Below are 27296 nucleotides of genomic sequence, written 5' to 3' on the forward strand. Positions count from 1 at the left end.
ACACAGTCTTAACCACTGAGCTACCACTTTTGCATACGGCCCTTTTCCATAAGGCCCTTAACTGTCTGTGCTCCAGGAGTGTTGCATCATGGCTATTTCGGGCACTGTACTGTAATATTATATATATTTATATATATATATATATATATATATATATATATATATATATATATATATATATATATATATATATATATATATATTACAGGCAGGTCTATACTACTCTAATAATTAATGTTCTACTATTTACAAGGATCTAAGTCTCTCCAACTTCATCTTTAATTACGATTACATCTTTAAATATTTGCACAACTAAACCAATACAAATACTGGCATGTTTTAGCCTAGCATGTAATTACATTAAACTGACTTTTGCCTTTGTTCCACTAGTATAATATAAATTATAATGTTTCTGCTTTCCTGCTCCTCGGCCTGCAGCTGTCACTCGAGCTTAATCGAAGCCTGCTGTTGTTTTGGGTCTAAGATTGATGTAGGGCATTAGCATGCTGGATTAGCATCCAATTCAGCAGCTGCCACACAGAAGCCTGAAGTCGTAATGTAGCTCACAAAATAGTAACTGTGGCTCAGGAAGTTCTCGTGTTTAATAGCGCACGGGTTCATGTACGCAACATTAAACGATAAAGGGGGGGAAAAATCCAGCTGTGGATGTGAGAAGCACTGTGTTGCTTTGACACAATGTTTTATTGCGAAGACCAGGGAACAAAGAAGGACCTTCTTTACCTCACTCGTGATACCTGCGGATGGTTATGAGGTGTGTAAACTTAGACGCTGCTCATTATTTCATTCCAGAAAAGTCTGACAGATGAAGACATAAATAATACTACTTCTGTTTGGAATAAAAGACAGATGAAAGAGTATTTAGTATGTTATTAGTTAGAAGTTGTTAATTTGTAGTCTTGTGTGTTGAGATTGTTGAGTTTATTAGATTGGTGTGTGTTTATTTAGATTGGTGTGTGATAATAATGGTTGTAAAAAGTAAAGAAAACTGTGTGTATTGAACGTCTGTGGGCATTAAGTGTGTTTGCATTGTGTTTGTTGGGTGGATCAGGAGGTGGTTTTGTCTGTGCAGTTAAGAGGAAGTTGTTTTTTAGGGAATATTGGGTGTTTTTGGTATGAGTTGAAAAGTTGAAAATGTGTTGCATGTTTGGACGGTGATTGTTGAGAGTGTGTAGTTGTCACCAGGTGTAAAATAAATGTGTGATTGTTTGTGTGTGGTGTGTATTTGTGTAAAATTGTAGAGGTTGTATATATGAGTTGAGATTGTTTGTGTGTGTGTGTGTGTGTGTGTGTGTGTGTGTGTGTGTTGTGTGAGGTTGTCATGAGATATTATGTGTGTGCAGATGTGTTAAATGTGTGTATGGACAGAGTGTTTGTTCCGCTTTATTGCTCACTGTACAATGTGGGAATTCCATCCTAATATTTACACACACACACACACACACACACACACACACATGCACACACACACACACATATGCACACACATATGCACACACACACACACGTATGCACACGCACACAAACAAGACCTGCAACCTCTTCTGCAGTAAATCTGCCCCAGCTCAGTATGTGTTTAGAGCCACAGAACCCCCCCCCCCAAAAAAAACACACACACACACACACACACACACACACACACACACACACACACACACACACACACACACACACACACAAAACTTCTAGCTGTTCCTCCTCTCACTTCTGAAGGTGTAGAATTAGCTATGCCATGTTTAAGCCCCGCCTCCCTCCCTCTGTCCATCCATTTATTGTGTTTGTTTTTGGCCTCCTTTGTGGGGTGTCATGGCTACCTGCTGCTTTCCGGTTTTCTCCCTGAGTGGACTAAGGAGCCCAGAGTTATGGCGCAGGCCTCCCACTGTATTACACGTCTCAGGTTTACTGCCGTCATTAACTGTAATAAACGACAGGCTCTGTAACAAAGGGCACATTAGGAGCTGTGTGTGTGTGTGTGTGTGTGTGTGTGTGTGTGTGTGTGTGTGTGTGTGTGTGTGTGTGTGTGTGTGTGTGTGTGTGTGGTTCTGTGGCTCCAAACACACACTAAACTGATGCAGATTTACTGCTGAAGAGGTTGCAGGTCTTGTTTGTGTGCATGTGTGTGTGTGTGTGTGTGTGTGTGTGTGTGTGTGTGTGTGTGTGTGTGTGTGTGGTGTGTGTGTGTGTGTGTGTGTGTGAGTGGACAAAGGTTCAGCTGTGGCATTGTGCATAATTATCTAACACACTACACACACATGTAGGCTTCTGGGAAGATGTTCCACTAGATTTTATGGAGATTTGTGGAGATTCAATGAACTACAAGGATGTTAGTAAAGTCTGGTACTGATGTAGATGAGGTGAGGAGGCCTGGGGTGCAGTCAGCATTTACAGTGCCTTGCGAAAGTATTCGGCCCCCTTGAACTTTGCGACCTTTTGCCACATTTCAGGCTTCAAACATAAAGATATAAAACTGTAATTTTTTGTGAAAAATCAACAACAAGTGGGACACAATCATGAAGTGAAACGAAATTTATTGGATATTTCAAACTTTTTTAACAAATAAAAAACTGAAAAATTGGGCGTGCAAAATTATTCAGCCCCCTTAAGTTAATACTTTGTAGCGCCACCTTTTGCTGCGATTACAGCTGTAAGTCTCTTGGGGTATGTCTCTATCAGTTTTGCACATCGAGAGACTGAAATCTTTGCCCATTCCTCCTTGCAAAACAGCTCGAGCTCAGTGAGGTTGGATGGAGAGCATTTGTGAACAGCAGTTTTCAGTTCTTTCCACAGATTCTCGATTGGATTCAGGTCTGGACTTTGACTTGGCCATTCTAACACCTGGATATGTTTATTTGTGAACCATTCCATTGTAGATTTTGCTTTATGTTTTGGATCATTGTGTTGTTGGAAGACAAATCTCCATCCCAGTCTCAGGTCTTTTGCAGACTCCATCAGGTTTTCTTCCAGAATGGTCCTGTATTTGGCTCCATCCATCTTCCCATTAATTTGAACTATCTTCCCTGTCCCTGCTGAACAAAAGCAGGCCCAAACCATGATGCTGCCACCACCATGTTTCACAGTGGTGATGGTGTGTTCAGGGTGATGAGCCGTGTTGCTTTTACGCCAAACATAACGTTTTGCATTGTTGCCAAAAAAGTTCGATTTTGGTTTCATCTGACCAGAGCACCTTCTTCCACATGTTTGGTGTGTCTCCCAGGTGGCTTGTGGCAAACTTTAAATGACACTTTTTATGGATATCTTTAAGTAATGGCTTTCTTCTTGCCACTCTTCCATAAAGGCCAGATTTGTGCAGTATACGACTGATTGTTGTCCTATGGAGTCTCCCACCTCAGCTGTAGATCTCTGCAGTTCATCCAGAGTGATCATGGGTATCTTGGCTGCATCTCTGATCAGTCTTCTCCTTGTATGAGCTGAAAGTTTAGAGGGACGGCCAGGTCTTGGTAGATTTGCAGTGGTCTAATACTCCTTCCATTTCAATATTATCGCTTGCACAGTGCTCCTTGGGATGTTTAAAGCTTGGGAAATCTTTTTGTATCCAAATCCGACTTTAAACTTCTCCACAACAGTATCTCGGACCTGCCTGGTGTGTTCCTTGTTTTTCATGATGCTTTCTGTGCTTTAAACGGACCTCTGAGACTATCACAGTGCAGGTGCATTTATACGGAGACTTGATTACACACAGGTGGATTCTATTTATCATCATTAGTTATTTAGGTCAACATTGGATCATTCAGAGATCCTCACTGAACTTCTGGAGAGAGTTTGCTGCACTGAAAGTAAAGGGGGCTGAATAATTTTGCACGCCCAATTTTTCAGTTTTTTATTTGTTAAAAAAGTTTGAAATATCCAATAAATTTCGTTCCACCTCATGATTGTGTCCCACTTGTTGTTGATTCTTCACAAAAAATTACAGTTTTATATCTTTATGTCGTTCCCTGGTGGTCTAGTGGTTAGGATGCGGCGCTCTCACCGCTGCGGCCTGGGTTCAAACCCCGGTCAGGGAACCAACCCCAGCCACTTTCAGTGCCGGTCCCAAGCCCGGATAAATTGGGGAGGGTTGCATTAGGAAGGGCATCCAGCGTAAAAACATGTGCCAAATCAAACATGCGGAGGATCCGCTGTGGCGATCCCTAACGGGAGAAGCCGAAAGAACAATGAATGTCTGAAGCCTGAAATGTGGCAAAAGGTCGCAAAGTTCTACGGGGCCGAATACTTTCGCAAGGTACTGTATATTCATCCCAAAGGTCTCCGAAAGGTTTGGGAAGGCAAAAATTCATGCAACTGCATTTGAGGACCATTTTTAACTATTGCTGGAAAAGTCAGGTGTATGGGAAGTGTTGGATTAGTGAGTTTAAATCCCAGTTACTACTCTTGTGCCCCTGAGCAAGACCCTCAACACCAGGATCAGTTGTATGAATGAGATAAATAAAAAATCAATCTGTATAAGGGCATCTGTCAAATACTGAAAATGTAAATGTATTCTGATTCAGGCCAATCAGAATTGAGGATTTGACAGCTTTACTGTATGCCCATTTAATCATGAATTGTACAAGTTTATTTCACGATAGCAGATAAAAAAACAGTCTGCAGCAATTAGACTTTTGATGCCGAGTGCATTTTTTATGCATTTAAATAAATAAAAATGATTTTTATGAAAATCCCATAAAAAAAATTTCACGCTAAAGAACTGTGTTTTCGCAATTACATAATTCTTTATTACATGATGGGAATTGTATTTCACTAAAGAAGCTTTTGTCTGGCAGTTCCGATGAACCTAAGCGGTATAACCGCGATCTTCTCCTCAGTTTCCAGGAGATGTCTATCTCGGCACGTTTCTGAGCAGGTGGTCTGTTCGGGCTCCTCCTTTGAAACAGACACTTTGTGCTAATTCGCGTTGTACGAGACGCAGCCGGGGAAGTCCGCTGCGTGTCTGATTAAATCAGGACGGAGGAATTCGGGTGACATTCAATAGCGCTTGTCATGATCTCTTATCATTTCCTTGCTTGTGCATGCAGAGACACAGCTCTTGTTTGTTCGCCTCTGTTCTATTGCAGCCACAACAAATCTGTGCATTTTGGGATGTTCTTTAGTGTGAAGCCGTGCAACATTAACATGAAATATGATCATATTTCTCCGTCTCGGTTTGGGTTTAATGTCCCGGCGTTAAGACTGGAGTGAGGTAATGGCCGTAACTCAATCCCACACTTCACATTCTGTCCTCCTCATCTTGCCTCATCGTTTTGCTGCAGTTGTAAACAGAAACGTGTTATTCTATCAACCGATTACACACCGGCGCTGAAGGCCCATGGCTGCGAAATAGAAATGAGCGTTATCGCAGAGTTCCAGCTGCGTGTCAGATTTTATAATGCCGCTATTAACTTGTGTTATAAATTCACATATGGTCAATACATATTACACTTTTAGTTCCAGATGTTCGTCAGTTCTTCTCCTATACCAAACTCACAGTGGTGGATGAAGTACCATACAAAACAAACTTTTGCTTGAGCTTCAGTATATATAATTATTCAAAGTTCTGGTTTATTAATCATTTATTGACATTTTTGTCACAAGACTTTGCTTAATTACCTAAATATATGTGAAAAGACTTGAATGTTATTCTTAGCGCACCAATCTATTAATAGCATGATATTGACGAGTCACATCACTGATTGATTTCTGCTAAAATTATTACGAGTCCAAAACTTTCTATTTAACTATTTACAAAAAAATACAAATAAAATCGCACAAAAAGGCCATGGGTGTTGTGGCAGGTTCGAGTCAGGAGTTTCTTCCATCATATATTCCTCTCAAAATGATCTGCTTGTTGTTGAACTTTATGTTTATGCAACAGAGCGAGTGCTCGACCCTGATTGGCAGATTGCTGTGTGTTTGACCAGTTACGTTTTTATCCTCATAAATAAATAGGAACGTAAAATGTACAGTAGTCGCATAAAAAGGTAGATATTTGATTTTTTTGTAATGTATTGAAATTAAAGTCTCCCCAAATGGAAATACTTCAGTAAATTACAGATACGTGAACAAGCTAATTAAGGTTGGTAACTAGTGATCCACAGCTTTTAGGCTACCAAAAATATATATATTTATCTATACTAAAGAAAAGCATTTTTCATCCAGCATCCGAAGTACAGTAGCACTTCTTTAAGAGAGAAAGAAATTGGAAGGCTAAGAGATTGGTGAAAGCTCTGGAGGCTCTCGGACATTACAGTTTTAACGACTTGGTGATTGATTCATCCCTAAGCTCCAAAGGAAGCCGAAAATGGTCGACAAGAAGGTCAACAAGCATCCAGAGGTCAAGCGTTCCCTCTTGAGTCTTGAGTCCCAACTATCGGAAAAATTCTTTGCTAAGCGGGGATTTTTTTATCGTGACATGGTAAAAGGGATAGAATAACACAAGATGCGCCATGCTGGTGGAGGACAACAAGTCCACGTCTGGATTAGCATGCTGAAGTGAATTATTGTGTTGTTCTTCGACTACAGGAGCTAAAGTATTTTACACTATCTTTATGAAACATCATTTGTCGACCAGGGTCACTTTTCCTTGACCAAACTAATGCAGCTTCTGCATATAGTTTACATAGTTCTGGTGTTTAAAAACTAGATGTCTTGAGGACCTGTAGCTGTTACAATGTACTACACTGGAGAATCTTTCCATTTACAGTCACAGCACTTGGCCGATGTCCTTATCCAGAGCGACTTACATTTTCTCATGTTTTTATACAACTGAGCAGTTAAGGGCCTTGCTCAAGAGCCCAGCAGTAGTAGGTTGGTGGTGCTAAGATTTGAAGATGTGAGCCTTTCAATCAAACGTAAAAACATCTTATCAACAGAGGTACCACTTCCACTGACAAAACGTACCACTGACGAAAAGTCTGCTGCTGTAGAGACTTTCTTAACATTTGAGTAAGAATTCGAGTTTGCAGTGGTGGACAGTAAAGAAGCAAATGTAATTCGTTATTGCACTTAAACCTTACAGACTCAAACAACAGGTTTAGTCTGAAATATGCCCTAGAGAGGCTTCGTATATTTTCCTCTTCATGGCAGATCTTTATGTAATGATCCAATCTTACTGTTACACATTATCTCCTTTAAAATAGTCCCCTTGCACAGTAATACAGTGCCCCAGCATTCCACTTCTGGAATGTGTCCTAAGGTCTTTATTTCGAAGCGGGTCAAGCACCTACTGCGAATTGTGCCGATCTCGCAAACTTTTTAAGCTGGAAGAAGGCGAAGTCCGCAGGAGCCAAATCTGGCGAATAGGGTGGGTGCGGAAGTGAAATTGTGTGGATTGTTCGACGAATACCATCATGCACTAGATGCCAAATGGTTTAGACATTGAACTCGTTAAAGTCTTTCCGATCTCTTGTCATCTTTCAGTGATGTTTTTCCGCTCTTAAAGTGCGAGTCACAACTCAACACAGCTCAAAACACCTCGGACTATTTGTTGCAGCATCGCCGTATGTCAACCGTAATGTATGTCATGGCAAACATCTCTATGGTTCCATGCAGGATTTCACATTTGCTCTTTGTTCTAACATGCTGTCTGTGATGAAATCGCAGACGTGGTAATGCTAGTGGTCAGAATAGCACCAGTTACACAATCAGTCTACAAACTTATTGATACCACCTCATACTGACAGATTGGGTGGTTTCCGCAACTCGTAGAAGCTCCACAATTAATATTTGGTGAACATCTTGGCAGAGGCAAACAAGATTTTAGCTCAATGTACTATCACATTGTAATTATCCACTAGTAAATAGCATATACTGAATATTTTCTTGCATTGAGCTCAGTGTACCCAGGATAGACTCTGGATCGATCGTGAGGAGAAAGCACTTGCTGCAGATGAATGAATAAATAAATTCTTTCCGAATGAATGAAGCAAGTGATGACTTATAGACCCTCATGTTATGGATTAGCATCCCAATGCTTACATTCTGAGTAGAAAATGTTTTAACTATTAACTTTTTTTATTTAGAGAAACAGATACCTCTGAAATACCCACCCCCTCTCAAACCCTGCCCCCCACAGCAGACGTGTGCAGGTGGGAGTGTAACAGTAGCCCACTTTTATGGGCTAAAAGGTCACCATATGGCGACAGAAACAAACCCATAGACTTTTTTCACCTGTGGGACAAAAAAATTTAATCTCTCCCACAATTCTTCTGGTCTGCCACATCCTGAAAGATGATTGGATTCAGATCCAGAACCTAAAACAGATCCAGAACAGATCCAGAACATAAGAAGCTTTAGTCTTCTTGTAGCTCATCCACCTCATGGTTCAATGCTGATCAGATCATGCATCAAGTACGAGTGTGGACACATGACCATAAGATTTGTATGTGCATTCTTAACAACTCATTTAACATTTAGTAATATAACTTTACTAGGGTTGAGGTCAGAGATCTTTCACTGGACACTCAAGAACTCCAACCAATGGCATGCTGATCTTGAGGAAGCTGGCTTTGTACACAGTGGCGTTTTCATACTGGAACAGGTTTGGCTCTTCTAATTCAAGTGAAAGGGAAAATGTCATCCTACCACATTCAAAGAATTGTGTAGTGATGGTCATTCATGATCGATTCGTTTTTTTTGCAAAATCTAAATGAACTAAATGAGTTAAAAAAGATTTCCTCAAGAACCGAGTCACTGAAATGATTCAATCTTCCTATCACTGCAGTTGTGCACTACATTAAAAGTTTGAGGAAGAACCTCATATGGCTGGAAAAATCATGTGTCTCGATGTTTATATAGTGTATATACACCAATACTGATTTATTTATTGATTTTTGTTAACAGCATTTTACACTATCTGATTTTTTCCCCTTTTCACAATTTTACATTTGCAATAGCACAAGACACTGAAATGGACATTTGAACGGCACTCACACAAACACACAATTGTACAATCTTTAGGAGATAAAGCCAGGGTTGTTCCTCAGTCTCTACTCTTTCCACCAATTACATGTGTCTTTAGTGCATCATTTGTGTGTATAAATGTGTGTGTGTGTGTGTAGACACAGTGAGGAGATTGTGGCTTCTGCATAGCCCAATTGGTTTGGCTAGTGTTTTTTATTGAGGTAAAGGTGGAAGGCTTCCAGCAGCCACCTTTTGTTCTTTGTTTGCAGGCCGAGAGCTACATGTGTTGCAGTTTAGCCCACGTCCTCTTCACCTAAATGGGTAATTGTGCAAGAATTATGCTCCCCGAGGCTGCCATGTGAGGGATTGAGTCGGGGACCACAGGGAAGGTTTAAGAGCATGGCAAGGCCTGAACCGTACCACCTAGATGGTATCAGATGGGGTGGATGTGGACGTGGAGGCCTGACAGGGCTCCTAGTGTTGATATTGGTAAAGTGTGTATGCTCATAACCTTTACCACTCAAACCGTCGAGCTCCGCTAATCCGAAAGGCATGTGGTGATGTAGCAGAGCTACGGCTGGCTAGCATCAGACTGCCGGTTTGTGTTTAGTCTGCGCACATTTTCCACGACTGCTCGTCATCCGTTTATTTTCCTTTTCTTTTTTTTCTTTTCTCTCTGGCAGATAGGTGGCGATAGTTAATAACACGACTGTAGCCGTAAGTGCTACAAACACCCGAACACGTGCCAGCTTTGATCACACCCCGAGCGCTTTCGACAGCGAGGTAGTCGCTCGTTACGGCCGGCTCACGAGCGTGACACGCAGCTCCGCCACCGGAGCCTGTTTGTTTTTATTCCTTCGTGGTGCAGAAAAGAGTCGAGGCGAGTTCAAAGCAGGCGCGCATATGGACGCAAATGAATTCATGCTTGTGAGGAGTAGAAGAAAGAGCGCTGAGAAAAAAAACAGGCAGAGATGAAAGGCTGCTCGGTGGAATTGAAACCATTCAGGCCTCGCATGAAATTAAGCTGAACTGAGAGCTACAAAGACGGTTTTTGCAATCGCAGAGAAGCGTGAGGACACACGAGGAAGTGAGGCACGGAGCACTTCCTGTCCATGTCGCCGTAGCGGCACGAAGAATCCCAGAAAATCTGATTAAAGGCAGAAGTTTTTATGCGGTAGTTTGAGCTAATTTATGCTATTCCTTTCCAGACAGTTTTTATTGTATTATTCAGCTTGAATTGTCGAATCTGATGAGGCAAACTTTAAAAAAGTACACTACAGTATATAGGTATATATACAAAAGTATTGGGACAACTGACATTTCCAGCCATATGCGGTTCTTCTCCAAACTGTTACCACAAAACTGGAGGCACACAATTGTATAAGACGTCTTTGGATTTAGTACCATGGAATTTTCCTTCACTTGAACTTGGAGACTCAAACTTGTTCCAGCATGACAATATCCCAGTGCACAATTTCAGCTCCATGAATATATGCTTTCCATGTTGAAATTGGAATGGGAGATCTTCTAGTGTAGATCTCAACCTTATTGAACTGGATGAAATAGAACATTGACTGCAACCCAGGTCTCCTTACCGTACCTACATCAGTACCTGGGTTTCAGTCAACGTTCCAATTCATCAAGATCAATAAGGTTGGAGCTCTACAGCAGGAGATCTTCAACCTTATTGAACTGGATGAAATGGAACATTGACTGCACCCCAGGTCTCCTCTTGCGGAAAAATGAGTCTCAGATATCTTGTGGAACATCTTCTTAAATGTCTGGAGGTTCTTATAACAGCATTATAACAGTGGAATGGGATGTTCAAAAGATACATAAGAATCTTGTGATCAGGTGTCCACAAAGTTTTGTTCATATCGTGTAGGTGATCATATCTGTGGTATTTTGTACAAGAAACATTTTGGTGATATTTACATTGTATCTTGTGAATTATGGAAGGAGTTTCCAGCGCTCTGAAGTAAGACCACACATTTTTGTGACATTTTCAACAGTTTCAGAGTGAAAAAAACAGAGTGGTGAAGGAGCTATTGTTTGTAAAAGCTATAACATGAGTTCTGTTGAGAATAGTGAGCTGTGCTTCATCACAGCAGTGTGCTGTCAAATGTTTTTACATAATTCTTACACTTTTTTCATGAAGAAGACGTTTTCATTATTCATAAGAGAATCCTGAAGAATCTTTGATCTGCATCATAATGAGCGCTCACAAAGGTTCGTACGGGCTCATAAGGGCTCGTAAGGGGTGGGCTTCTAAAATAGTGACGGTTTTAATTACACTCGGGAGCGCAGCGGAGATGCAAATTATCCACCTTCATCACTGCTCCACATTAAAGAAGCTTTGATCCCGGTCATTAGAGGAGCCTGATTTTGGTCCAGGCCTTTTTTTGGGTCTCCGTATCCCCATGTGTCCCACCAACACCCCATTTCCTCTTAGGCCTCGGCACGCCTGCTACTGCTAACCGCTAACAGTGCTATAAAAGATCCGTGCAGCCTTCTAATTATCTTTCCTCCTCGCTTTCCTCCTTTCTCTCTCGATCCATACCTACGTACGCAGAACTCTCTTGACTTATTCTGAGCCGACCGAGGGATGACTACACGCTAGCAAAAGAGCAGCAAAAAACTAGCTTATGTGATAGCATACAGAGAAAGCACTGGCGAGCGCAACCTGACAGATTAACACTCAATTTTAACATTATCAACATGTTTCATTCCAACTGGCCGGGAAAGAAATTGCGCCTTTGTTTTATAGCCGTGATATTTTTCAGGTTTTCGCTCCTTCATCTGTTTCCAGGCAGCATGGTTTCTTTCTGTCTGTGTAATGAAATTCTGCTTTCTTTCTCAAGAGAAGGAGAAATATGACAGCATGATTTTTTTTTTTAATGCTCCGCTACAGCAGCCACGTGTTCCTCCGACACATCTTTCATTACATAAACAATGGGGAGATTTACTGCTACCTGGATTTGTCCATTAACAGTCTTAGTAATATTAAATAAATAAATAAATAAATAAATAAATAAATACATAGATTGATTGATTGATTGATTGATTGATTGATTGATTGATTGATTGATTGATTGATTTAAATACTGTGAATCTGTACACATCAATTTGATAATACCAAACCCATTCTGGGGAATAAATAAATAAAAAGAGAATAAATTAATAATCAAACAAATAAATAAATGATAGAAAAATGTTAATATTAATGGTACTAAAATAAATATATATAAAAATATACATTATTGTTACATATACTTAAAATAATCATTAAAACGTCACAAATATCAAACATTTAAAAAAAAAAAGGAATAAAAGTAAATAATTAAATTAAATACAAATTAGATCTACAAACTATTTTCCCCCCATCCCACCCCTACCCCTCTGTGTTGGACGTCACAGCTGGAATTTCAGGAGTTTTTCCCCTTGATTGCTCCTTTTACCTCCTAGACCTTGTGAGTGTGTGTGTGTGTGTGTGTGTGTGTGTGTGTGTGTGTGTGTGTGTGTGTTTATACACCAGTATGAATGGAGAAAGAGACCTTTTACAGCGTAGCACTTTCAAGTTGCTCCCCGAAGGAAAAAATAATAAGAGAGCCTTCTAAACCCGCTCGTGGGCTTGAGGAGCATTTGGGGGCTCCCTCGAGTTTTCACTCAGCCTTAGACCCTGTGTCTCCATCATCCATTCCTCCACTAACACACACACCCACCTACACACACACACACACACACACACACACACACACACACACACACACACAAGAGGGCTTGAAGTCTACTGAAACATCCACACAACGTTTTTATTTTCATTGTCCATTATGGGTTTTTTTTATAAACCTTTTGAAACGTCGAGTGGTATTAAAGCAAGACAAGTCGACTCACGTTGTCACGAAGAACACCTTGCTTTACTCATCTGAAAGTCTTTATCGGATTATAAACGTCTGTTGGGTAAAGCAGAGACCGCGGTGGTGGGGAGTCTTATTTGACGTCTGCAGCTGGACAGCTGTGCTGAAAGAAATTGAAATCAGATATGTACGGTGTATCACAGTAGACTACATCCTGCACTTCAGAGACTTCGTTCGAGCTGCCTTGTAAAAGATCATTCCTAAGTTGCATTGTTTCCTTAAGTCGGGAAAAAAAGCGTGTGTTTTGTTTGCCACACATTCAGGCAATTCAACTGCACTTTCACACTTACAGACTGGTACTGGATACCAGTCCTGTTCTATAGTCTGAAATCCCAGTGGACATCAACGAGGAGAGTTCGCAACAACCTAGCCAGCTAAGAAACTGATTATTCAAATATATTCTTAATTTCAATCCAATTAAAATGATGGACATCATCTCAAAGCAGCTTTACATCGATAACATGGTTTTAAAAGAGTTTGTAAGTTTGTTCCTTGTAATTGTGTGTTTTGTCCCTAATTAGTTATCCGGTGGCGAATGTGGCGAGCAAAAACTCCCGGAGACTTCATGAACCTTGAGAGAAACCAGACTCAAAAGGGAACCTATTAAATGTAACCCGATCCTGAGCCATTTCAGCAGATTGTGGATATTAATTTCAGTCCTTAAAGTTAAAGATATTAAATCCATCCTTAAAGTTCTTCTCATGATCACTTTCTCTAAAGGGGGCAGTGTGAAAGATTCAAGCATATGAACGGATCTGAAGCCTGCTGTAAACTCCTGTAGAAAGTACTGAAGCTGTGTTTACAGTGTGAGCGGACATGATGATTTGAGTTAAATGCATTAACTGGGAATTAATACATTTGTGTTCTAAATGATGTACTACACACTATTCATGTACATTATGTTTTCAATCATTTAGTGTTTGTGCGTAGCGTATAACGTCCTTTTGAATATGCACGCTATCATCTAGTGTAATCTTTCTAGCTGTCTGTCTGTCTGTCTGTCTGTCTGTCTGTCTGTCTGTCTGTCTGTCTGTCTGTCTGCTTGATTGTCTGTCTGTCTGTCTGTCTGTCTGTCTGTCTGTCTGTCTGTCTGCTTGATTGTCTGCCTGCCTGCCTGCCTGCCTGCCGGCCTGTCTGTCTGTCTGCCTGTCTGTCTGCCTGTCTGTCTGTCTGTCTGCCTGCCTGTCTTTCTGTCTGCCTGATTGTCTGTCTGTCTGTCTGTTTGCCTGTCTGTCTGTCTGTCTGTCTGTCTGTCTGTCTGTCTGTCTGTCTGTCTGTCTGTCTGTCTGTCTATGTGGGGTCAATAATGGATTATTTCATTATTAACATGGAAAAAAGATCTGGACTGGAATATAAATGTTTGTAACTCAGTATAGAAAGTGCTTTTGAAGTGGGGAAAAAAACGTGTCAGGCATGCAGAGTCGGAATCTTCTATCAGTTTCCGCCCCAGCATTAATTCATTCACGCGTCGCTACAGGCTACTCATTTTCTTTTCTTTTTTTTTAAGCTCAGCAGGTGTTTTTTTTTTTTTTTTTCTGTTAAATTCTCACTTATATTGGAACAGCTTTAAATTGCTTGATTATATTCCCCCAGTGCAGGCGACTGTCCAGAAAGAGTGAGTGAATAAAACAGTGAAGAGATCTAATGAAAGAAAGGGGTAAAGGGGCGTTTCAGTGTGGCGAGACGATTGCCCCCGTCCAGCAGTGTGCCTCTGACGGCAGCCATTCAATGGCTGATAACGATTCTATTATTTTCAGTTCTAATGACGGGTTTGTTGTCGCCTCGAGGTAGAGGCCTGTGCTGAATAGAGCTGCTTTTCAAGCACCGAGTTCGAACAAATGCTCCCAGTCGGCATGAAACACCTGTTAAAGGAAAAAAGAACAGGAAGAACAGGACGAAAGAAAGAAATTGTAATGCTACAGGATCGTAACTCATGTCCGAAAGCTCACCTGAGAGCGGAATGAGGAACTGATAGTTTAATGTGTGTGTGTGTGTGTGTGTGTGTGTGTGTGTGTGTGTGTGTGTGTGTGTGTGTGTGTGTGTGTGTGTGTGTGTGTGTTAGAGTTAGAAAGAGAAAGGTGCCTTAAGGGTTTAGGTCCCTACTAGTAATTTTTCTGTTTGGTCCCCACTAGCAATTACTGTTATTATTATATTTTGCACAGTTTTTAATCTAAAGTAAATACACAAAGAAAAGTATATATATATATATATATATATATATATATATATATATATATATATATATATATATATATATATATATATATATATATATATACACATCTGTGTACTTATTTAGTTATGGTCAGGGTCGTGCTGGACCCAGAGCCTCTCCCAGAAAGATGTAATTACACAATTGTTGAGACACACAAACTTGTTTACACTCATTCATGCCAAGTTTTCGGTTTTACATAGTCACTTAGCTTTAGCAGGCTGTTTTTGGGAGGAAAATCGGTGAACCTGGAGGAAACTCCAGACTTATGGGAAAACACTGGCGCTGCTGTAGCATCCGGACATGCAGGTAATAAGCAACAGTAATAATTATTTCAGTAGACAGTACTTAAATATATGAGTGTCTGTGTCTGTCTGTCTGCCTGTCTGTCTGTGTTTGCAGTAAATAGCATTGTAATGATGTATGATATGATTATTGATAAAGTTGATTATTTTCCTGTAACTGTGGTTTAAATTTGCGAAACACAAATCAAACACACAACCCTGTTACAGAGAAATACACATTAAGCAGCAACACAGAGGGGGCGTGGCCGAGAGGAGTGATGTCAGCATGCACTGATTGGTCAAAAGAAACGTTCCAAATCCAACAAAGCACTGTTGATCCAGAAACACGTCCTGCTAGAAGTAACGATGTTCCTCCAGATAATAACGCATGCTAATAAATTGCTGTTTCTATAGTTACAGCTCATTCCTTCAGATAATAACACATCTGCATTCATCATCTTTACACACAATTGGCAGACACGTGCTCCGCTGACGTGTGTGTGTATGCGCATGTGTGTATGGGTGTGTGTGTGTGTGTGTGTGGGTGTGTGGGGCGACTGTGGCCTTTGGACGGCTGCTTAATTCCCCTAGAAGTATTCCGAGCTAGACCAAACACACACTGCATCGGATAAATAGAGACATGGAAAGAATCTTGGAGAGATTTTAACATGGCAGCTCCTTCACCTGTGTGTGTGTGTGTGTGTGTGTGTGTGTGTGTGTGTGTGTGTGTGTGTGTGTGTGTGTGTGTGTGTGTGTGTGAGAGAGAGAGAGAGAGAGAGAGAGAGAGAGAGAGAGAGAGAGAGAGATCTCTTAGACTGCATGTGGGAAGGAGTGTGGCACATTTGTGTAAATAAATAAAGAAGCGGTTTTTTTGGTGTATTGCTTCTACTTGTGTGTGTGTGTGTGTGTGTGTGTATTTTCTATATCAATGTGTGTTTGTGTGTGTGTATGTGTATTTTGGTGTTTGTATATATTCCTTATTAAGGTGTGTGTGTGTGTGTGTGTGTGTGTGTGTGTGTGTGTGTGTGTGTGTGTGTGTGTGCGTGCGTGTGCGTGCGTGCATGTGTATTTTGGTGTTTGTATATATTTCTTATTAAGTTGAGTGTGTGTGTGTGTGTGTGTGTGTGTGTGTGTGTGTGTGTGTGTGTATGAGTGTGTGTATGAGTCTGTGTATATGTGTGTTTGTGTGTGTGTGTGTGTGTCCACACAGAGCTGCTCTCTGAGCCTTGTGCAGTCGGGGGTTAAACTCTGTTCTCTGGTTCCTGCTCAGAGTTAAACCAACATAGACGCTGGAGAGAGGAAACAATACTCCAGTGTTTGCTCTCTGCTCACTCTTTAGTTCTGTTACAATAATACACCAGCTTAGCCTGATTAGTGTTCCCACAGAGCCTCACACACACACACACACACACACACACACACACACACACACACACACACACACACACACACACACACACACCTCGGGCAGCATTTCTCACTCTTACACAACGAAAGATTCTGCTCACTCGTGCAGCTTTGTAAATAAATCTCACCTATGTCATGAGCTTTCAAACTAAACACTGCTATCCAGTAATGTGTGTTTATTTGTGTGTTGTTTTGTGTGTGTGTGTGTGTGTGTGTGTGTGTGTGTGTGTGTGTGTGTGTGTGTGTGTGTCTGTCTCTGATTGTTCCGAAGGTGAATTATATTATAATAATAATAATAATAATAATATTATTGCTAATGGAATGCTGTTTCTATAGTTACAGCTCAATGCACAACAGATTTCTAATGTAAGGAGATGTTTATTTCAGATTTAGGTATGGAGTCTATATATATATATATATATATATATATATATATATATATATATAGGGGAGCAGCTGTTTAACACTCGGTGGGAGTTTGATGGCCACAAGCAGAATTGATCTCCTGTGCATCATATGTCTTGGTATAAACAGCAATATAATAAAAAACTGAGTGTATGTAAGCGTTTTATGTAATTTTGGAACCAGCTACATTTTTGTAGTTTGCAGAGACAGGAATCAGAAATTGGAGTTGTTATTGTGCTGTGACCTGATACACGATCGTTTATTATTCCACATTTAGTCTTATTTGCTGTTAAAATCCACTCCACTCTTCTGGGAAGATTTTGTAAAGATTTGTGGAGATAGCAGTAGATCTTCCGCATTTTCCAACCCATGTACAGCATATCTTCATGGAGCTGGCTTTGTGTACCTTGTGACATTAGACATTATAATAAACCATTGTGCGAAAAACTATATTAATAGCTGGAAAAGTCACCAAAACCCAAATGTTTTGTCCATATAGTGTGTTTCTGCATTTCTGTAACCTATAACTGTACATTATTGATGTATATCTCATGGCTGTAATTGTTCCATAAGCTTCTAGAATTTGTTTAAAATTTGTTTAAAAGTTTTTGTTTTCTTGCCATTATCTTTGGAAGAACCTTTGCTGAACTGATGTTCTTGGTGTTCTTGTGTGTGTTTCAGACAATGTTGAGCCTCCAACTAAGCCTCCTCCAATGGCAGAGGAACCCTGCCTCCAAACAGCACCAATGGATCAAGCCGGGCAGCCATATGGTAAACACTCAAAAACACACAAAAACACACACACACACACACACACACACACACACACACACACACACACACACACACACACACACACACACACACAGCTTTTTCGAGTTGCTTGATTCCTTGATTTGGTGTTAACTTCATATCTGATGGAGATTGTCAGGAGCAAATCCCAGTTCTCTTATCTCAGCACTGTGTATGTTTTTATCATAACTACGATCACATGGTGCACAAACACTTCATTGTTCTAGGCCTTCTTGCTTCTTTTCAACCTTGTTTGATGCTGACTGCACTTGTAGAGATTTCAGAAGTTCTCAGGAATTTGAATATTTTAGCCATGAATTAAATTGCAAGAGATTTCTGGTGTACTAAGTTTGTACTGTTCAGTGATATAAGTTGAACTAAACCAATCCAACTACAGTTTGACTCAACTGAAAGATCTTGAACTGCATTCCTAAAAATGTCACTTCACCTGAACTGAAATGGATCTGATGGACTAAATTTCACTGAACTGAATTTGATTAAGTAATCGAGATTCTGAGATTAATCTGAAATGAATTAAACTTAACAAGTTATTTAACTGAGTCTTTAGAAAAAATCTGAAATATAATAATTTGGATTAGAATAAACTGAACAAGTCTGACTGAAACTACACTCTACTACACAGTTTACTGAAATGATTGAATTGCATTCAGACTGAAATGAACTGACTTGATTGTGACTCAACAGAACCAGAAGTAAACCTAAAGATGAAATGAATGTAACTGACGTGGAGTCGAATAAACTGGTTTGAATTAAAAAGAATCAGATTTAACTGAAGTAAACTGACTTCAGTTGCATTGATTTTAGGTCATGCTAAAGTAAACGATTTTGGAATGAAATAAAATAACCTGATTTAAATGAAACTAATTCATAAATAAACCTGAACCTGAAATGAATGCAACTGGATTGCAGTTAAATGAACTGGTTTAAATTAAAACGAATTAGACTGAACTGAAGTAAACCAACTTCAACTAGACTGATTTGGGGTAATGATAAAGTGAATTATTTTTTTAAAGGAATAAACAAAACTGATCAAATTAAATGAATCAGATGAAAATGAATAAACACAAATCAACTGGTTTGGTATAATTAAAAATGTTTGGACTGAGCCGATTACACCGAACTGAATTGTATCCACAGTAAAGCCACGCTTCAGCCAGCCCATGAAGATGCGCAGACGTTTTCGGGAACAGCCTGTAGGCAGCTCAGTGCGATTAAACTGCGTGGCCACAGGAAACCCACCACCTTGCATTACTTGGTGGAAGGACCAGGAGCAGATTCCCACCCCCACCAGAGCCAAACGGCCTCAGTGGACCCTAACTCTGAAGAACCTGCAGCCACAAGACAGTTCTCGCTACACCTGCCGTGTATTCAACACCGCAGGGCAAATCAACGCCACCTACACGGTGGAGGTGATTGGTAAGTTCATGGTGCGATAATGACTGAGTTTAATGTCACGCTTACTTCCTGTTATTAAAACACCTGCGATAAAATTGTTCATCAAATTTACAAGTATGATTTGATTGGTTCAAATTCTATGGAGGACCTGGTTTAAAAAATTCTCTGTCATTTTCAGAGCGTACAAACGCAAAACCTTTGCTGACTGGAAACCACCCTCTGAACACGACGGTGGAACTTGGGGGCACGGCCTTGTTCCAGTGCAAAGTCCACAGCGACGTGAAGCCTGTGATCCAGTGGCTGAAGCAGCTCGAGCCGGGTACAGAGCGGCGCTACAACACCACCCTTGAGATCGGCGGTCAGCACTACATGGTGTTGCGCACCAAAGAGGCGTGGCCTCGACCTGACGGCTCGTATCTCAACAAACTGGCCATCATCAAAGCCCGGGACGAGGATGCTGGGACGTACATTTGCCTCGGAGCAAATTCTATGGGATACAACTTCCGCAGTGCCTACCTCACTGTCCTTTCAGGTGTGTATGAATGACTTTAACAGAGATGGTTTGTAGTGGTGTAAAATCCTGGTAGGCTGAAGACATGGGAGCCCAAATAATTTTTTTTATTGATGTGGTGGTATCAAAGCGTTTTGAGACTTGCTCTGTTTACAAGAAAGTTCTTTATATATCCATGTTTCCACACTGTCATCTTCAAAATAGACCAAGCAATACAGTGCCCCCAGCATTCCTGCCACTTCTGGAACATGTCCTGGAAATTCCTTTTCAAAGCGTATCAAGCTCCTATCTGCCATTTGGTATGGATCTCCGCAATGGTGTCAAAACAGTGACCTTCGAGCAGCATCTTCATCTTCAGGAAGAGGGCGAAGTCCGCAAAAGACAAATCTGGCGAGTAGGGTGGTTGCGGGAGTGAGATCATCTGGATTGTTCTGCGACGATCATCATGCACAAGTTGCTAAATGGTTTCCACATTTCCGGGATGTTGAGCTCATTGAAGGTCTTCCTTTTTTGCTCTTGAAGCGCCACTGAACCGTACTTCTTGTCAAACGTCTCTGGGGCAGATTTGCCCTGTTTTATGCAGAATTTCACATTTGCTCTTTGTTCTAACTTGCTTTCAATGATAAAATTGCAAACGTGGTCACGCACATGATCAGAATAGCACCAGTTATACCATTATTCTTAAAACCTTTTGATACCACCTCATAGAGATTTAACTATTCGTTGATTACCTGCTTGTTTTTTTGCAAGTCCTGGTTGATATATTTTTTATTATTTGTGTTAACAAGGTGTGTATTTTGTGTAATGCAGATACCCCCATGGAGAAACCTGTCCCCCCGGCTCACCTGAACTCTGGCCTTCCTTGGCCGTTGATCATCGGGATCCCAGCTGCTGCTCTGCTCATGGTTGGCACGATCGTGTTATGGTTGTGCCATAGTCGCCTCCGTCACGGCCCCCTACCCCCTCGCTCTGCACCCTACCGAGAGCGCCACGGTCCTGATAAAGATCCCAGCATTCCCAGCAGGGGCAGCCCTGACTTCCCCAACCACAGACTTATGGGAACGGGATCCCCGGGCTTCGGTGGCCCAGCAAAAACTTACGCCAAGGTTTACACGGACGTTCACACCCACACCCATACGCACACACACTCGCATGCTCACGTGGAGGGGAAAGTACACCAGCATTTTCACTACCAGCGCTAACAGGCTTAGCTGTGCCTCAAATGATAAGCTAACTGAGCTCATGCTGCTAGCCTGCTTTTCATGAACAGTGGGTCTTCTGTTTAGGTCAGGACGCTGGATCGAGACTGCATTACGCTTGAGCACTGACGGGAAGGTTCAAGGGGAAAATAAAAGCCAATCGTGGAACGTATTCATGCTGTAGATCTTCCAGTGGACCACATTCACCTTGAAAATTCTCAGGGCAGGAAGAATCATGTTTTGTGTGTGTTTTTTAATGGATTGTTTCGTATTAAACTATAAGTCATTGCACACCTGAAACTTATCAAGGTCCTGGAGACCAAATGCAAAGCCACCGAACACACTGACTGTAGTCCATCTCTGGAAATTACTCTTCACCAGAAGGAAAGGGACCACAAGCTACTGACCAGGTATTATTTGGGTGGTGTTTCATTCTCAGCAGTGCCCCTGTCTGGGTGGCTATTGTATCAAGTATAGCAATGCTTCAAGGATTTTAGCAACCTCAGCATCACAAGGTCTTCCAGTGAGTACCAGTACAACAAGGAGGTAAAATCCTGAAAAAAACTTTAATGTATCCTTTAATGAACCTTTAACCAATGTATCCCCTGGGTAGGTATATGGTAACTCCAAATTTAAAGTAAAAATCTTTTTCTCTTTAAAGGGGAGGAGAGGTAGTAGCTTAGTGGTTAAGGCATTGGATTTTGGATCTGAAGGTCATGAGTTTAAATCCAAGCCACACCAAGAGGCCACTCCTGGGGTTAAGAGCCTTGCTCCAGGGCCCAGGATTGGCATCTTGGTGTGGCTGGGATTTGAACTTGCAACCTTTGGATCCAAAGTCCAATGCCTTAACCACTAAACTACTGTCTATATCTTTATTTGTATTATTCTTTTGTTTTATCTATCTGAACTGTTTTGGTATTTAATAAATGCAGAAAAGATGAGAAAGATGGTTGGAGTCTACATGTGACATTTTCATTTTATTACCTAGAACCTGTCAGCTATTTACATTTAGCTGTTCTTCCCTGGTGTATCATACACTTTCAATAAAATGGTTCTTAAAGGGTATTTAGGAGTTCCTCAGGGTATTATTTTAGGTAGGGAGACATTGCCTAAGGGTTCTACATGGAACTTCACTCAAAGATTTTCTAGAAATACAGTAAAAGAATCCTTATGAATACGGTAGATAACAGAAAACCTACAAGGTAGAATCTGAGCAACATACTTACACACACACTCACACAAACAGAATTATACTGAGAATGAACCTACTCTCAGAGACACTGGGTCAGTGGTGGTTCTTCGGTGGTTTCTTTCGACTGGTAGATTCTGTAGATGGACTACATTCAGTACACAAAAAACATACACGTCACGCTATAGTGATATGTGGGTGTCTATGAATCGTGGATGAGGATGCGCAGTTTTGTGTACAGTGTGTATGTTCATTTAAATAAGTGTGTATCAGAAGCACATACTGTGGATTTGTGTTTTTATTTTTATCTCGATTTTCTGTTTCTAATGTGATTCCTTTGTGAAGACTGGGAGATTTTATTGGTTTTTTGTTTGTTTTTTTTTAGTAAAAGTTGCTTTTTCTTGTGTTTTGCCTCAACGTTCTCATCTATTTTTTCCAGTATGTGCATATTGATCTGATTATATGCAGTATTACGATTGTTTTTTCATGTCCAGAGTATGCAAAAATCAGAGAATTATCGTTAAGCCATACGATGCATTTACATGCAATATTTGCAACGTTTGTTTTGTATCTAAGACTTTTTTTATATATTAAATTACTTTTTTGTGACAATCTTGTGTTGAGATTATCGTGTTATACAACATGGAGATTAATGAGATCCCAAGGCCTTTTCGTGTTTGTTTTATAAAGTTTTCTCTACTGCTTCATGGACATTGCGATGTCACTGTGGTGCTGATGTAAGCATTTTTTAATATAGTATTTTTGTAATAAACATATGATGGTCTGTGTATTAGTTTTTGCCTTCCAACAATAAATATGACCAAAAAGACTCCTTTATTCCCTTTGCTTTTTTTTGTTTTATTTATTTAAATGAGGAAACTATTTTGAAAAAAAATAGTTGTTTTTTTCCAAACTGGGGACACTCAATTCTATAGGGTTTCTCTAGATGTGGTAAAATGAAATATTCCACTCCTTTGAGATAGGACAACCCGAACCTTTGCCAGCATGACGGTGCTCCTGTGTACAAAGCCACCTCCATAAAGATATACTTCCCATGGGTTGGACTGGAAGATCTCCTGCTATATTCTAATGTTAGCTCCTCCAAACGGACCTCCTTTGCAGTGAGAATGAGACTCAGGCCACGACTGAGGTATGTGTTGACTTTGTGTTTGACGCTGTACTAGTTTAGGAGAGGAACGCAGTGAGAAAATGAGGAGCCACAGTCCCAGCAGGATCTTCTGCTTATTAATACTGAGTTGGGTTACAGGCGTGAAGGTGTGGAATGTGGGAGTTTCACATTCTGTGAGGCAGGTCAGGATCCATGCTGATACTATCGTGATACAATCATGAATCAAATGAAGATTTAATCCTCGAACCTTCAGGAGGATGAAACGAATTGTTAAACAAGAGCATGAATCCATGATATTGGAGGCTTCACTAAATATAACTTCAGAGATTTTGTTGTGTTGTTAAAATAATCATGGGAACACTGGGCATGAGCTGGATATAGTGTAAACACTGGATAAAACACTATTCTAGAAAAATAACCCGGATGAGACCATTCTGTAAATATACCATGTTTTTGGAGTTTAAAATTGAACCACATGGACACAGAAAAGGCAGTGTTGAAGTTATTTATCCACCATGAAAACTTTGGCAGAAAAGAAGGTCCATTTTGGGATTGAAACATGCAACATCCTTGCATTAAAACTTCAGTAACACTGATCTAATCAAGTCAATTATGCATTAATGTATTTATCCAGAGCGACTTACATTTATCTCATTCATCCAGCTGAGCAGGTATGGGCTTAAGGGCTTTGCTCAGGGGCACAAGAGTGGCAGTTTGGTGTGGCTGGGATTGGAACACACACCCTTCGGGTTCCAAAGTCCAATGCCTTAGTCCAATGCCATAACCGATAATTTACCCGTAACCTGCCCACAAAAGCTTTCACAAAAACCCTCTCATCTTTTTTCATTTGCAAAAACATGTTCATTGAAAAGGAGCTACACTGCCCTCTACTGGTCTTAGTCATTAAAAAACTGGGCCTTGAAAAATATTTGATGTCTGACCTTTTTTAAATTGTTTATATATTTTTCTTAATTTATTAACTTTTTTTTTTTTATACTGAAAAGACAATAATTGAGGCATGTAAGAAGGAAAAGTTCCCGCATGGAATCTGTGAGCTCAGAGTGAAGCGTAATGGAGAAAATGTTTGAAAGAAGAGTTTGATGTAAATTTAAAAAAGAGGAACTGCTTCCAAAAATCTGTAAAAAGCATGAAAAAAAAAAAAATAATAATAACCTGTATAATCACACAGCAATAGCTCAAGTCAAGTGTCTTTTATTGTTATTTCACGCATATATATTGAAGTAAACAGGGAAATTATACAACATGAGTGTTAATGCAAATAAATTGTTTAATATATTAATAAAAAAAAAAACTCTGTGTGTGTGTGTGTGTGTGTGTGTGTGTGTGTGTGTGTGTGTGTGTGTGTGTGAGAGACTGTTGCTGTTGTACTATCAAGAAAATACGATACTAGCCACTAGAGGGAGCCAGTGACAGTAATGTCGAATAAAACTGACACTCTGAATGTTCCTTTTAGTCTTGTATACATTAAAATGTACGTTTGCAGATGATCATAAACTACACATTAAATACATGCGTTTATAAATCCGTAAATTAATGCTGGTAAATAAAACAAACAAATACGTGTTTTTTCTTAAGTTTTCCAATATTAATGGAATCATTATCATTATTATAATTAAATAAAATAATAATTATCAATTATTTTTTTTTATATATACACTTTCATATAAACAGGTCATGTGAAAGTGTCAAATGGATAATTTATATTATATTATATTATATTATATTATATTATATTATATTATATTATATTATATTATATTATATTATATTATATTTTCAGGCAGAACATTAAAACTTCTGACACTGCATGATGGCACCTGTATTGTAAGAACTGGCATCAGAACTGGACCATAAAGCAATACAAAAAATTAAGGCCTGGTCTAAAAAATCCCATTTTCTTTTGCATCACATTATACTAACAGTTAAAAAAACACCCCAGGCAGGAAGAAGTCATTCTGCAGGAGGGAGTATGGTGCTGTGGGTGAAAATATTGGCTCCTGGCATTAATGGGGACGTTACTATGACAGGTACCACCTACCTAAACACTTTTGCAGACTCCCTACAGTTACACCCCTAAATAGATATGCATTAGCATGCTAATAACAGTGACTAGCATGATAATAACACTTTTAAGCAGGATAAACGTTCAGGAATGCTTTGAGTAACTTGATAAGCATCACTCCAGATTTTACACAGAAGATCTGCTGAGAACATCCTGGTGCCAGGAACCACTGGACACCCTAGTCAGATATGTTTTGGTGGCAAAAGCAGGAATTACTATATATAATGCAGGTGGATTTAATGTTATGGCTGATATATAGTACAAAATATGGAGAAAACATTGGAATATGTGTGTCAAAGGGTCACATTGTGTGTGTGTGTGTGTGTGTGTGTGTGTGTGTGTGTGTGTGTGTGTGTGTGTGTGTGTGTGTGTGTGTGTTTAACCACCAGACCTGATAAATGGCACCTGCAGATGTGAGATCAGGACAAATGAAGAACGATCTTTCAGCCCTGCAGCGATTCGGCAGCTGATGAGAGGAAAAATTGAAGAGCTTTTGATTTGGTGGATTTGAAGAAGCTCCGCCCCATCAGGAAGTTCAGTGCAGGTTCTTGAGCTGCTGCAGGATCTTGAGCGACGCGTGGATTAGTGAAAACCTTTAGCGCCTGTTATTCACTTACACATGAACAGACATGTGGGACATCAGCGGTGTGTTTAATGTTGACACCAACTCTTAGCATTACAGCTGATTATTAGAAAAGACACACACACACACACACACACACACACACACACACACACACACACACACACACACATGCACACAGACACACACACACATTCTGAAGCCACTGAAGTGTGTGTTTACAATCAGAAATGATTTTAGATTGTGTTAAAAATCTGCGGTACAGTGTTGCAGATCAAATCAGAAACATTGAGACAGACAGACAGACAGACAGACAGACAGACAGACAGACAGACAGACAGACAGACAGACAGACAGGTGGGCAGGCATACAGACAGACAGTGAGGGGGAAATTAAGACAAAGAATAAAAAGAGAGAGAAAGATGGGGGGGTGGGTATGGATGAAAAAGAAAAAAAAAAAGAGACACAGGCCGACAGTCAAACTGACAAACATGCAAATAGGCAGGCAGAAAGAAGGAAATAGAGAGGAAAATAATAAAAGACACAGACAGACAGATAGAGTGACAGTGCAGAGAGAAAATAATAGAGAGAGAGAAGCAGACAGGCAGACAAAGAGGGGGAAATAAAGAACAAGAATAAAGAGAAAAACAGACAGAGAGATAGAAAGAAAGGGGGAAAGCAAGCAACAGAGACAGACAGACAGATAAGCGGACAAACAGACAGACAGACAGACAGACAGACAGACAGACAGACAGACAGACAGACAGACAGACAGACAGACAGAAGGAAACAGAGAGAAAGAATAAATAGAGGCAGGCAGAAAAGAGACAAAAATATATAGAGAAGGAATTATGGATGGAGAGAGAAAAATAGAGATAAAAAAATAATAAGACACAGAGATAGAGCAGAGAGAAAAAGAGAGAGGGGGGGAGAAAGAGAGAGAACGAGAGAGAGATAGAGAGAGAGAGAGAGAGAGAGAGAGAGAGAGAGAGAGAGAGAGAGAGAGAGAGAGAGAGAGAGAGAGCGAGTCTGATACACATACACATGGCACATCAGTAATAAAGCTTTTGTGAAACCACACACACACACACACACACACACACACACACACACACACACATGGGCACACACACACACACACACACACACACACACACACACACACACACACACACACACACACACACACACACACACACACACACACACAGCAGACATACTTGGATTAATTAAATATTTATTTAAAAAAAAATTGT

The 27296-nt window shown here is 40.2% G+C and overlaps 1 protein-coding gene and 1 long non-coding RNA gene across 2 annotated transcripts in view; one reads left to right on the top strand and one right to left on the bottom strand.

The window, feature by feature from the left end:
* fgfrl1b (fibroblast growth factor receptor like 1b) overlaps window positions 1–23029 on the top strand; it is a 42142-nt gene extending 19113 nt beyond the window's left edge. The window contains exons 4-7 of the mRNA XM_083559803.1: window positions 17820–17909; window positions 19089–19367; window positions 19525–19878; window positions 20668–23029. Coding sequence (XP_083415929.1) covers window positions 17820–17909; window positions 19089–19367; window positions 19525–19878; window positions 20668–21059 — 1115 coding nt within the window. The 3' untranslated portion in view covers window positions 21060–23029. The remainder of the gene's footprint in view (window positions 1–17819; window positions 17910–19088; window positions 19368–19524; window positions 19879–20667) is intronic.
* Window positions 2580–3961, bottom strand: LOC310736399. Its single transcript, XR_014536542.1, has 2 exons — window positions 3902–3961; window positions 2580–3408 (listed from the first exon to the last, which is right to left on the bottom strand). It is a non-coding gene; the product is annotated as an uncharacterized lncRNA (long non-coding RNA).
* Window positions 23030–27296: the final 4267 nt, after the last annotated feature.

Source organism: Silurus aristotelis, assembly GCF_946808225.1.
Source record: "Silurus aristotelis genome assembly, chromosome: 14".
NCBI lineage: Eukaryota > Metazoa > Chordata > Actinopteri > Siluriformes > Siluridae > Silurus > Silurus aristotelis.